The 14,833-nt window shown below is 45.4% G+C and overlaps 1 protein-coding gene across 1 annotated transcript in view; it reads right to left on the bottom strand.

The window, feature by feature from the left end:
• ephb6 (eph receptor B6) overlaps positions 1–11,490 on the bottom strand; it is an 81,986-nt gene extending 70,496 nt beyond the window's left edge. The window contains 1 exon segment of the mRNA XM_080427482.1: positions 11,405–11,490. Coding sequence (XP_080283608.1) covers positions 11,405–11,462 — 58 coding nt within the window. The 5' untranslated portion in view covers positions 11,463–11,490.
• Positions 11,491–14,833: the final 3,343 nt, after the last annotated feature.

Raw genomic sequence — 14,833 nt, 5'->3', positions numbered from 1 at the left:
TCACAACGTTTATTTATTTGAAATTTCACTGGAAGATACGTTGTGAGCTTGTAGATCAGCTGTTTTCTGCATGCAACACCATCAGTTCAGCATTACTCACGCTTATGTCGTTAACGTCGTTGCCACAGCAACCAATACACAAATCTGATCTGATCATTTGCAAATGGTGTGGACACTGGACAGTCAGTCCTTAAGATCAGATTTGAGAAACAAATCACATTTGCCTACTGTCTGAACAAAGCCTATGTCAATCAATCTCTAGGAGCCCATCATTCACTCATTCACTGTTTTCCCTTCCAATCTGGTGTGCCGTGTGCTCTGGCATAGAGGTGACCTGCATTAGTCTGTCCCCATCACAGCTGGAGTGATTGCCCTATGTGACCCACTCTACCTCCCCCATCCATCTCTCTCTCTCTCTCTCTCTCTCTCTCACTCCACCTGCAACCACCATCCCCCCTCTCTCTCTCCCTCTCTCTCTCACTCCCTCCTGCATTCCACGTGCAACCCCATCACCCTCTCTCTCCGTCTCTCTGTTTCTGTTTCTTTCTCTTCTCTCTCTCTCTCTCTCTCTCACTCCACATGCAACCCCATCACCCTCTCACTCCGTCTCTCTGTTTCTGTTTCTTTCTCTTCTCTCTCTCTCCACCTGTAAACCTCCCACCCATCCACCCACACACCCATCTCTCTCTGATAACGCGTAAAGTGTGACACTCTCCAGTGCTAAGTGTAGCGCTTACTTCCATGTCACGGCTCCTTGAAAGCACATGTAGACTACTTTGCAACACTTTCCCGGCAATGGTGTCCCACCAGTGCTCAACACAGCATTTTAGCGTTAATATTAATGTGGAGCTGGAGGTGTGTGTTTGAGTGTATCATGCCTTGACACCTCGTGTGGGGAGGCGCAGCCGCGCAGCCAAATAAAACACACCTGTGAAAAAGGCACAGACTCGTGCTTTGGCACTGAGCCACCACGAATGCCTTGGCAAGGGACCAAATCACAGGTACATATATAGGCATGAACGGAGAGGAGAAAACCCAAACACACACACGCACGCGCACACACCCACCCACACACACACACACACACACACACACACACACACACACACACACACACACACACACACACACACACACACACACACACACACACACACACACACACACACACACACACACACAGGTCCAGACACAGAGTTACATTTGCAAACAGACACACCTACACACACACAAACACAGCTACAGTACTAGAAAAAGTGCTCCTCAGAGTACAGGTCTCCGCCAGGTCAGCTAGGTTCAAAATTTGCCAATCAGGATGGAATATGAAAAATCGGACGGATCATTCTTGATCACTTGACTATAGAGATCATGTGTACCGATTTGTGTGATGTTTGGACAAAATTTGTAAGAGTAATATATTTTTTTTGTGTGCAAAATTTGGCCTCCTGGTGGTGCTGTAATAGGGCAATGTTAAAAGGGTGGCGTTTTTTCCTCAATGAAGTGTGAATGTGGGTGAAAAGTTTCACCGCAATCGGACGCTGCATTCATGATTTGCGCCATTTTGTTCAAAACGGGCCAGTCCTGCAAACTTTACATATGAATCTTAGCCAATCAGGATGGAATATGAAAAACTAAACAGATCCGTCTTGATCACATGACTATAGAGATCATGTGTAATCATGTGAAATTTGGATAAAATCTGAAGGAGTAATAGAAAAAAAAAGTTTTACATAAGTCGGCCTCCTGGTGGCACTATAAAAGGCAGATGTGAAAAATGCAGGCCAGAGGTTTTTGCCTTGGCCTCTAGGGAGTGCGCATACAAAGTTTTACACAGATGGGTGCAGTTATAGGTAGAAACACGAATCGGTCTGTTGTAGCGCCACCATGAGGCTGATTTGAAAATGTTCAAGTGCCATTTCTTCCTCGGCCTACTGGGAAAGTGCGTGAAAATGTTCACAGAAATCGCAAGCTGTGTTCATGATTTGAGGCATTTTGTTCAAAACGGACCAATCCTGCAAACTTTGGAAGCCAATCTTAGCCAATCAGGATGGAATATGACTAATCTGAAAGACCAGTTTCGTTTAACTCATTGGCTGCCAATATCGCATTAATGCGATCTAATAAATAGTGCGCTTGGCCGCCAAGATCGCATTAATGCGATCTATGGTCTTTTTTGTGGTTTAATCTCTGATCACGCTATTCTGTAATGAATCACTCTAAGTTTCAGGTTCCACTTACTTCACCCACCACTGCATCCGGTTTTATGACGCAAATTCCGTTTCCGGTTTTCTTTTTTTTCCACGGTCATTTTCGGCCAGAATAGGGAAACACACGGTTTTTCACACGGTATAAAAAACGAACGGAGACCTCCCCTTCTATAATCTATGGTCTGGGTGACGAACAGTCATCGCCGTCGTGTATCACATCGTAATTTTCGCCGATCAGAGAATCTGAGACCACGTCACATCCGGTTTGACGTATTTGACTGTTTGACTGGGTGTGGGGGGGGGCGAGTGAGTCAGCGAGCTGATCAAGCTGGCTATTTGCTGCTCTCTAGTGGTGGAACGATCGTATGAGTTCAAAAGTCCAGCTAGACAATCTATATGAAAATTAAATAACAAAATAACAAAACAAAAAAACACGAAATCTCTGGCACTGGGGGAGTACTTTATGAAAATAACTCTGGCAGTCAATTAATGACTATAGAGATACTGTGTACCGATTTGCGTGATGTTTGGACAAAATCTGCAGGAGTACTGTCCAAAAATGTGTTTTGCAAAAACCAGCCTCCTGGTGGTGCTATAACAGGCCCATGTGAAAAATGTGGGCATGTTATGCGTACATTATACACATACATAAAGACACATGCTAAGAATAGCAGACACACATTTAGACACATCCGCGCTGATTAATAGGTTATAGTATATGATTTATCATTGTCGTTCTGAAACCCTCTTCCCATTTGTCTTGTGTAATATTGGGTACTTATTCATGTCAATGTTCTGTGTTGCCTCACCTTTGTGTTGCCTAAGCCGTTGGTATGTGAATTTCTGTGTGTGTGTGTGTGTGTGTGTGTGTGTGTGTGTGTGTGTGTGTGTGTGTGTGTGTGTGTGTGTGTGTGTGTGTGTGTGTGTGTGTGAGTGCGTGTGTGTGTGTTCACGAATACTACAAAAACGCATGCAGGGGCACATGCACATGCACATGCACATGCATACACATGCACACACACACACACACACACACACACACACACACACACACACACACACACACACACACACACACACATACACACACACACACACACACACACACACACACACACGTGCAGAGCAATAGCAAGGAACCGATTCGATTGCCAGCTCCTCCTGGCTGCGTACTTGAGCAAGACACTGAACCCCTAACTGCTTCAATGCGTAGGCTGGTGCCCTGCATGGTTTTCTCCGCCGACAGTGTGTGAATGTGTGTGTGAATGGGTGAATGTGAAATACATTGTTAAGTGCTTTTTCCTTTTTTGGGCGGAGAAAGGCGCTACATAGTCCATTTTCCATTTACACACGTAAACTATACAGGATAGGCTGTCCTTTCCGTTGAGGCAGTGAGCAGCGGTCGCCTCGTGTTTGTCTGTTGTCAGCGCATCCGACTTCCTCTGTCCTCCTCCACCCAGCCCATAACATGCTCCAGATGTTGATGATGATACAGTCAACCAAGGACGTGGCCGACCCCAAAAACCATCGTTACAAAACAACCACAGACGGGGATAGAGAGAGTGAGATGCACAGAGGGAGAGCGACACATGATGGATGGAGGAAGGAGATGAGAGGAGAAGGAGGGCGAGGACAGAGGAATGGGGATTAACGCAATTCCCGAAATAAGCTCGCACACGTCAAAGGGAGTTATCAAAACTTTCCCTGCGGTTCAGCTGAATGGAAGCGCTGCCTTGGTAGCCATGGTGAATGACAGAGCATGACACGATTCTTCACTGAACAGGCAGCAACAAGAAAAGGTTGTGTAGGAGGCCGACACAGTAGTGTGATTTAAACGTACTTGCGCACCGGTATCGTGCTATGAAAATAGGCGATCTACATGCTCACCACTCGTTGCAGAGTGACGCTGTTGTGAGCTTATAGATCGTCTATATTCAGTTTGCGACACGGCACGCAACGAAATATAAACCAGGCATATGCTTGGCAGTGCTCTTTGAGGTTCAGTCCATTCAGAGGCTGCGGTCCAGCTATATTCCATCTTCTCACCTCATCTCTCAAACTTTTGACATGTGCTGGGAAGACAGATCATCTGGCTTCAAACACAACATCTCAGACAGATTCTGACACAGAACTGCCCGTAAAAGAGCACATCTAAGGAGGAAGGAACGATTGTTCATCGCTTAATGTTGGCCCCGACTTCATTTTAAGCTTAATGCATAGTCCTCATGTCAGCATAATGGTGCCAATTTTTTACTGACGCATACTTCATGGGGAGTGAATAAAAGATGTTTTTTATACTCAGACAGTTCTCGATAGCACGCCTATTAAAGTTCACATATCCATTTACACTGTCCATTTGGGTCCACTTTTACACTGTGTCCCTATTCTGGGGCAAACATTTGGTGAAAATAGCTGATGTACAAGCTCGCAACTCAACGTGTTGTGAGCTTATAGATCGTCTATTTTCCGGAAAAAAGGAAGGGGTCTAGTATAGAGGTTTAAGTGGTCAATGAACACTGAGGATTTTACTGTACGCCCATCTTGCAGTTTGGTCATGAGCTGCAGTTCACTGCCTCCCTTCCACACACAGGCACATTATCTGGGACATTATCTGCCGCTGCCCTGACTGAGTCGGGACAGAGAGTCTTGGCTGCCTGTCACCTCAGGGAAGGCTCAAACCATCCAACAACCCCTCGTGTCACAAAATGCCAGACCTGTGAATCATTTGTGGAAAGGCGGCCTGCTGGCTCAGTCCTGCTGGCACAGAAAGCGTGAATCCAGTGAGGGACACAGAGCAATTTTTTACTATTATAAGATATCTTTTAAAAAGCCCAAACAAACAGCCGCTCTCGCCTTGGGGTCTCGGTGTCAACAGTTGCGGTGGGGCGCAATGCGTATATTCTCTCTGCTTTCTGCTCCCGTGGCGTGCCGTGCGTGTGTTTCCTTTGCTCGTGCACGCCGTGCCCCGGGGGGACTGACTGCACCACGTGGCCTTTATCTGCTCTAGTGGCTTCGGCCCAGACGACTCCCACTGTGAGACGTGTGTCACATTTTCATCCCACTTTTCTCCCGTTTATCGGATCCATTAAACGACAGCTTATCACACCCGTAATAAGGCCATTATCTGTCTAATTAATACAACTTAATGTCAGACAACAATGGGAGCAGGCGAGAGATGGCCCATGTGACCTTATAGTGAGAATGACAACACAGGAGAGCTAATATAAGCTACGTGCAGTGTGAGTGGCAGCCCCAATGCCGAAGGCCTTTTCTGTTACAGAGGACACATTGTAGACACAAGGTGCTGAACTCCTCGGATTTCCATGAAGACAGAAAAAACAACATTCGTCATTGTTCGTTGGTGACGTGAAGAAAGCCATAATTAGCAGGCTGCACCGTGCACAACGTTGCAATGTCAACAGAAGCCGTTGCCAACCCCCCGACCATATCATCCCCTATCTGTGTGTTGTGCAAAAATCAATCACCTTTTCATGTTGTGACAAACTTCTCAGCAGGTTAATTCGAGGATACACATAAGCCTGAAGAGCATCACTGCAGCTCCGTTCAGCCATGATGAGAAAAATAAATATGCCAGAGGGCCATCAGGTGTGATGGCTGTTGCGTGTGCAGGACTACTGCAGAGTGACAGTGTGCTAAAGCACTGCTGTTAAAACTTTTTGTGCCCAAGGCAGGCACACCAATGGACGAAGTCAAAATCGCAAGGCTCACCTCCATTCATAGCAAAAAGAATCTGAGCGATCTACAAGCTTACAAACAGTGCATCGCATCTTGACATGTGAGTTTGTAGAGCTGCTATCTTTGCTACTTAAAGATAGGGTGATTTGCAATTATTCAAATAATTGCAAAATGGGTCTATGTTCTGATAGTGCTCGTTACTATAGAGTGTCCTGTCCATACAAGGAGTCTCCCATGTCTCTCCAGCTCTTTATTAAACAGAAAATGCATTTTCAGTGCTCTCTCCTGATTAGCTCAAATGTTGTCACCTACCTGAAAATGTACTATATTCTGTTAACTAAAGCGCTGGAGAGACCCCTGTGACCGAACAAACGCTCTGTAGCAATGATTACTATCAGAATATAGTACCTTTTTAACAAACAAACAAAATTAAAAAAAATATCACTTACCCTACCTTTAAAAAGAAAAAAGAAATAACATAATATACATTTTCACCTATAATAGCATGCTCAAAATAGGGAGTCGTATTTTTAGGGTATATAATCTGCCTCTCTATGGGGAAATGAGTGTGCACAAAATACTGTATACTGTATACAGTATACTGTTAATACCTGTAAGGATCCATTTGGTTCCTATCTATAAATCATTTAGCTGGGACCCCCCCCTCCCCAAGGACCCCTGGGGTCCCCAGAGTCAGACCTCCAGCGTGCTAAAGCAAACAGAAGCATGCATCCCTTCCAGCAGGTCTACAGATTCACTGCACAGCCATGTAGCGTAAGACATGTCAGTAGCCAAATGTAGGAACAGTAACAGTAGAAAATATAACCAAAAACTGAAAAACACAATTAAAACTCCTACCCTCAAAACCACCTGAAATGCCCTCAGTACAATTGTCAACATTTCGCTGCTTGTACCTGTATGAGTGAGTGACAAATATACCCACTTGAATCTTGAATCAAAGCACAAAGATATCTATGTGCGAAGGTATGTAGCAAGAACCATGTAGCTAATGCTGGGCCTGGGTGGCACAGGGGTAAAGTACTGTACTGTCTACCACCACAGAGTCTAGGGGTTTGTATCCACCATGGTGGATCCGATTTGGCAGATCGTCTATAATATAGACGACCTGCCAAATCGGATATAGACTCTATATGAACGCAATAGGCCGTGTTCAGGTAAGGGCAGCTGGGCGGGGAGGGTGATCTTTGTTGCTGCACGTACTCCTACAGGCTGGGGCGATGGCTGTCAGCGGGGGGGGGGGGGGGTGTTGAAGGGGAGGAGTAGGAGGGAGGCACTACGTCCTCCTGGAGTGGGCTCCTCACTGGCTGGTTAGCCAGTAGGGTACAACAGCAGTGACAACACAGAAATGTGTGGGGAGGAGTTAATTGCCATAACGAAAACAATTCAAGAAAAAAGGGGTAAAACATAATTGGCTACTCTAAAGAAAAAAAGAACGATGTACAATATATTAGCATTCGTCATTGCCCTGGTTTTCCAACCTCAGGCAATGACGGATGCTGGGTAATAATTTGTTTATTACATACCCATAACCAAAGACGAGAAAATAGCATCTGATCAACACTTTCAGTTAATAGATTAACACTACTGTCAACATTCAACTTTTCGGGCGAACGAAATAGTATAGTTTATTAGTCCCGTTGGGATTTTCCAACAGCGTGGGGAGAGAGCTGGCTCAGAACACAGACGGTGTGTTGCTGGCATGCCCCATCTTTGTTGCTACGCAGCCATTCGGTGAACTATTTTCCACTCTGTTTTGGATATAATTTCTCCTCGGTCTCCTCGGCCAAGAATTCTACCACACTATCCGAAAACAACCATGGTTGACAGACATTTTTGTCCATGTTTTGGTAAGTTGAACTAAGTTCCTTAACTACATGAAACCTAGCGTTCTGGGCATGTCATAACAGGCAAATGGTCTGCGAAAACAGCCAATCTACAAGCTCACAATGCGTCGCAATTCGACAGATTGTGAGCTTGTAGATTTGACATACGACAAAGTATATAGGGTTCAAGAGGTTAAACAATGTGGTGGCCTGCAATGCCAGTTCAGTGCACGATTACACTTGGCTAATGTATAACCCCTAGGGAAGATACAGAATCTGACCAGTGACCCTCTCTGTCCTTAGATTATTCCCCTCACCCAGGGCAAATAAAAGCTGGGTATGTAATGCATAATTGTACTGTGTACTTTTGTGTTTTTGTCAGGCTAATATGCATCTGGTTAAAGTGGTGTTAATTAATGCATCTGGTTAAAGTGGTGTTAATTAGTGAATTCAGCTGTGGTACATGAATGGATACTGTGGCAACATGCGAGTGTGGCTGTGTAGTGTGTGTACACACACACACGCTTGCAGAGGCAGAAATGAGAAAGTGATAAATCAAATTCACCGTCACTGACACGCTCTAAAGGTCATCTGCCATGCAAGCATAGCCTGCTGTCAATCTCATCATGCATATTGGAAAAGGACAAATATACAGAGATATGCATCTGCATCATCTCACTTCATGTCTACTGGCTGAACGATTGCCGCTGCTCTTTTAACTTCATCTGCCATAGTGTTTGAAAATAAAAACACCCAGCTGTCCCATCTTTTTAGCCATGAGAAGATACAGGGAATATTAGATGACAGTATGTTAGTGAATGTGGCACTAATGCAGGACAGATCCAAGACAAGAGCACAAAGTCAGAAACTGTCTGCCACTGTACTGTATTTTGCTCTCATTAATTCATTTTATGAATTCAGATCACACATAAGCAAAGCAACCACTTCTTGATGCTGTTCCAATGGGAGCAGAATAACAGTAGCCTACATTATTTGAGATCAACAACAGACATATCACTTTCAGCGGTTAAAGCACACAGCCACGGCTAACCAAGCCTCAGACACACAGTCACACACATCATACTCTGAAATCAGAAAGCTAGCAGCAGCCGACAAATCCCCTGTCCAGTCAGTGTGTAAGGGGATGCTATGTTTTCTGTGGCTTTACGCTGACTTCCACGCTATTGGGTTAATACAGTATTATGACGAGCTGTCACTCAATCATCACAAACAGAGTCAGTAGGCCAGTGACCGCTCCCTTCTCCCTCTGCCCCTGTCTTTCTCTCCACTCCATTTCTCACTTTATGTTTTTTTTCTGGCTTTTTCTGCCTTTATTGATAGTACAGTCGAGTGAAACTGGAAACAAGGAGAGTCGGGAGTGATCATGCAACAAACGGTCCGAAACCGAGGACTTGCTGTTGAGCATCAAATCCTATGCAGAACGTGCCTTAACCTACTCGGCTATCGGGCGTCATTTTCTCTTTCCTCTTCCTCCCGTTGTCTCTCAGGACCAATGATGCCTCCACGCCCCCTTCCCATCTCTTCTCCTTCTCTGTCTCTCTCTCTCTGTCTCTCTCTATCTCTCATCCCCTCTCTCTGTCGCTCTCGCTCTCTCCCTTTCTTTCTCTCCGTCTCTCTCCTTCAGTGTTTTCCGTCTGTCTGATCTTTGTCCAGACCATCTGTTATAGACACAGCTCTGCTCTGTGGCACCTGGCTGAGAGGTACTGCTCTCCTCCTGTTCTCAGACTGGAACCGACATGCAAACGGTACGGTACAACCATCACCGTGAGCCGCTACACCTCTGGGAGACCTGAACAGGTGCACGTCCCTGCTCTTACTGATGCCCGCGGCCTTTTGAAAGCTCCACCGACTGCTGATGAGACGGATGCAGCACAAAGAATCGGGCAGAAGGAGACAAACAACAGCATGCACGTATGCACAGATGTACGTGCGTGCACGTGTCTATACATGCACAGGCATTATAATGACGCCGTGAGTCACCGCATCATTACTCTGGGTTTCACAGATGATCCCACAATCTGACCGTCAAGCTGTGCACCACCGCATCCATCCATCCATCCATCCATCCATCCATCCATCCATCCATCCATCCATCCATCTCTTCTTTGTTTTTTCTCTCTGTTTAAAACAAGCAACTAAGAGTATACCCAGCGCTAAGGTAAAAGTGCAATATATCAGCTACCTACTTTCTTAAACAGATGAGACAAATAGGAAAATCAAATGAGCAAGAGCTAAAACAAACAAGTGTATCGAATAAACAAGATCCAATAAAACAATAAAACAAGAGTTCGTACAACTAGTTAACACATTTACTTGCTCAGTATTAAAAGCATTGATTCCCTGATATCGCAAACTCGAACCAGAGAAGTGGAAGTCTAATGACATGGATGACAAGGAGTCACAGACCCAGTACTATCACATTTACACACTCCAAAGAGTGGTGAGAAACGAAGAGAGGAGAGGAGGGGAGGTAGAGTCTATGTGTATCTTTTAGAAGGAAGGGTGGGGGGGGGTCTGGCTGTCACATCCATGAGATCAGTAGTGTTAAGCGCGCGGAGGGGGGGGGTCGATGAGGGCACAGGGGCAGTATGAAGAGGGAGAGGGGGGGGGGGTTACGCAACATATTATTCATTTTGCCTCTGTCCCATTCTCACATACTTTGGGCTGAGCGGAGCTTGGCAGAGCAGAACCCCCGGGGTGCACCTGGCACTTTCATGCCAACAAAGCCTAACACACTGTCACCATGTCACAGTCACACTGTCACTGACAGACCTAATACATTTTACATTTTGCACACACACACACACACACACACACACACACACACACACACACACACACACACACACACACACACACACACACACACACACACACACACACATACATACATAGGTATGCATACACAGAGAGAGAGAGAGAGAGAGAGAGAGAGAGAGAGAGAGAGAGAGAGAGACGCGGGGTGGGATCCTCCTCAAAAGGTTTGGGGTGAAAGGTGGTAGGGAAGAAAGAAGGGGGGGGGGGTTCAGCCAAGCTAAAGAAAAAGAACCCAAAAAGTCAATGTTTGCAGAACTTTTTCTGTTGACTTGTGTGAGCCACATGTGCCATTTGGTTCCATTTACACACTCTCAGAGTTATGACGGGGGTCCTTCCTTGAAATCAAGTTTGAGAACCACTGTGCTACATTGAATGGAACAGAGCCTTCATTAGTATCATTGGTAACACCTGTGAAGGATGTCGCGCTTTCATGGTCAAGAAAGATGCTCAGAATTGCTCAACAGAGCACCTGCACGCGCTGATGGACGTGTCACGTGTCCCGCGCGCGCATGGACTCTCGGAGCCCTCGCTGCTCCGCTTTAAGTGCAACCAAACACTCCAAGCCTTTTTAATACTTTGGGCTCAGTAAATAACAAATCTACAAGCTCAACACGAGCTTGTATATCTGCTATTTACTGCATGCAACGCAACACCAGCACACAAGTATAAATGAGGCTTCAGAAGAGAGCGCAAGCTCCCCATCACCACCCGGCACCAACAGATAAAACAAACTAAATCAAAGCTCACTTCACTCACACGTGCATGTATTTTATATAAAAGTTTGTTTGTTTTATCATTTCAATTTTGCAATAAACTTACCTTCCTCAGCTGAAATAGGCTGGAGAAACAGACAGAGAGACAAAAAGATACTCCACATCTCCACTACAGAATGACACTAACAACACACACAGAGAGAGAGAGAGGGAGGAGAGAGAGAGAATTAGTGTGTGTTAGAGAGAGAGGGGGGGGGGTGACTAGGAGGCGGAGTCGAGACTATTTGCTCTCTTTATCTCCGCGAGAGTGAGAGGGACAGAGTCTGAGAGACAGGCAGAGAGAGAGAGAGGGAGAGAGAGAGAGAGAGAGAGAGAGAGGGGGGAGAGAGAGAGAGAGAGAGAGAGAGAGAGAGAGAGAGAGAGAGAGAGAGAGAGAGAGAGAGGTGGATAGATGGGGAAGTAGAGGAACAATATTTACAGAACCCAGAGCAAAGAGATAGAAAAGCAGCCAGCCAGCTCTTACAATAACAATAAGTGCAGTGCCTGCCAAGAGAGTGAGGTAAACACTGAACAATTATTGGGTAAAGAAATAACAGAGATAGCAGACAGAAAGAAAGAGCGAGTGAGAGAGGAAGAGAGCGAGAGAGAGCGAGAGAGAGAGAGAGAGAGAGAGAGAGAGAGAGAGAGAGAGAGAGAGAGAGAGAGAGAGAGAGAGAGAGAGAGAGAGAGAGAGAGAGATAAGTAAGTGAGAATAGACAGCTGAGTTGATGGATGGAAACATTAACAAACGAGTTGAGCTACTTTCTGTCCTCTCTCTGCTTGCAAAACCTCAGACAGACAGACAGACAGACAGACAGACAGACAGACAGACAGACAGACAGACCTGGCAGACCTAGCAGACTCTGCCCACTCTGTGGATGGGTCTCTATGGCCTGATGGCATAACTCACATGTGTGGATATTGTGGCAAGTGGCATTTTCCAAGCTGTGGCATGAGAGCATGCCAGAGTTATTCTTCTCTCTCTCTCTCTCTCTCTCTCTCTCTCTCTCTCTCTCTCTCTCTCTCTCTCTCTCTCTCTCTCTCTCTCTCTCAATCATGGAAAATAAACACATTTTTGGATATACTCCATCCATCACTTGGCTTTATTTCTCATTCTCACCTCCCTCAACACCCCTCGCTTTCTTCTTCGCGCCTGCAGACACTCCTTAGTGTCTCAGAGGTCAGAGACATCACACGCACACACGCACACACACATGCATGCGCACACACACACGCACACACACACACACACACACACACACACACACACACACACACACACACACACACACACACACACACACACACACACACACACACACACACACACACACACACACACACACACACACACACACACACACACACACACACACACACACACACACACACACACAGAGCATACTGTCTTGGCATGGTATTGAACATCCTTCAACTCTGTGGTGCCCTTGCGCCTCTCGCTGGCCAGCCTGTGGTACTGCAGTTTAGTCATCCTAATTGGTTTTCATGCTCCAATTAATTATGATTCTGAGGTCAGGGGACTCTTCCAGGGAGATGTAGCCTGTTGGCTTGACACAGTTAGACGGTTCCATTCCAAACCAGCCCGAGCCCTTTTGCCCAAGCGCTGTCCTCTGAGGAGACATGCTACATTGAGAGGGACATTTATCACTGGCATCCCTATGCTCTTTCAAGGGGAATTTCACATTTACTTTTACATTTTGGGGTATTTTGCTCTCATCCAGAGTGGCTCACAGCAAGTGCAACTGCAGGATTCCAAGGCTCTATGCACAGGAATAAATTGGGCCTCTTCCTTACTTCATTCACAGGTCTTCCCAATTATACTTATTAAGGCTCTGTTCCATTCTGGTCAAAGAGTCAGGGTCCTGATAGTGTGCATGTTGGCTCACTGGAAACACTCTGTTACACCAGTGGGTCTCAAAGTGTGGTCCAGGTACCCTCATGGTTCCTTGAGGGGGTTCCAAATGCCCCCCTATGGGTGTGTAACTCTAGTTATGGGGGTCCTTGAGGTTTAAAAGTTTGAGAACCACTGTGCTACATTAAATGGAACAGAGCCTTCATTAGTATCATTGGTAACACCTGTGAAGGAAAGGAAGTAAGGAAGAGGCCCAATTTCTTTCCGATATGGCTTTTTAATGTTATTCAACAGGACACAGTTTGGCCACAATTTCTCAAGAGTTTCTGAAACCACTTTCTATATTACAACGTATCGCATTGCAACATGTTGTCTGTTGTAAACTTACTTGACTTAGTTAAACCCTTTTGGTTTCTCATTTCTCATTCTCATTCATGAGCTTCCTCCAGCTGGTTCGGTGTTGGCCGATCTTCTCTGCTTCCTTCCAAGATGTTCTTGTTTCCTTTCGTTCTGCCTCTGCAGACCGTCTCCAGCTGTTCCTGGGTCTTCCTGGCATGCTTTCCCCTGTGGGTTCCAGGTTGAGGCCTGTCAGCTTGTGTTGGAGGGTGGTTTCCTCAAGGTGTGGCCTGTGAGGTTGTAGATCTGCTATTTTTGCTATTATTGGTCTGTTACGGCCTGTCGTACTTTATTTTGTATATGTATAATTATTTGGTAGTGATAGTAATAGTATAGTAATATTTGGTATTTTGTATCATTTTGTGTTCCTGACTGTGTTCTGAGGTGGAGAGTTGGTGGGAGGTGGAGACTGGAGACTGATTACCAAATTGACTGACAGCTGCCTGTGGCATGTCAGACTGTTGATCCCTGGAGACTGCTGTGGGGAATTGGTTATCTCCACAGATTGGTTGGCTCCGAGGAGCCTCATGACGCCTATGCAGTGGATTGGCTGGGGGCCACTCACCATCTACAATAAAGCTCACTCACAAGCTTTACCATCTAAAGGACTGTCAGCTTCGGCAGTGGAGATTCAGTTTCTCCGTCCTCTCATTCAGTCCAAACCAGCTTTGTCATTCATTCAAACACATACAGTACGCTTTCCATGAAGACCAAGGAGCAGAATCTTATGCTCCATCTGTATTTCCAACTTACATTAATAGCTAGCTTGTAAGTAGCTATTATTAACTCAGCATTTTATTTCAGTGTTTTCAGTGTCAATAGTTGTCTTTAAACGCTTAGAGCTGAACCTTTTCTTTCACATGTATTGTTAATACAAATTTAGGTTGAGGAGCTAGCTACGGCTTAGTTTTAACATGTACACGTCAGTATCATGTCAGTATCATGGTCAGTATCATGTCAGTATCATGGTCAGTATCATGGTCAGTATCATGTCAGTATCATGGTCAGTATCATGTCAGTATCATGGCCAGTATCATGTCAGTATCATGGTTAGTATCATGTCAGTATCATGGTCAGTATCATGGTCAGTATCATATCAGTATCATGGCTATTATCATGTCAGTATACTGACCATGATACTGACATGATACTGACATGATACTGATTATTGCGATGTAACACTTACAATATGAGCCGTTATTGCATTATGAGCCACTTCGTAATTAT

This window comes from Gymnoscopelus braueri, assembly GCF_963280865.1.
Source record: "Gymnoscopelus braueri genome assembly, chromosome: 4".
In the NCBI taxonomy this organism is placed as follows: domain Eukaryota; kingdom Metazoa; phylum Chordata; class Actinopteri; order Myctophiformes; family Myctophidae; genus Gymnoscopelus; species Gymnoscopelus braueri.
The sequence above is the reverse complement of the archived record's forward strand: the minus strand, read 5'-3'. Positions and strand labels throughout refer to the sequence as shown.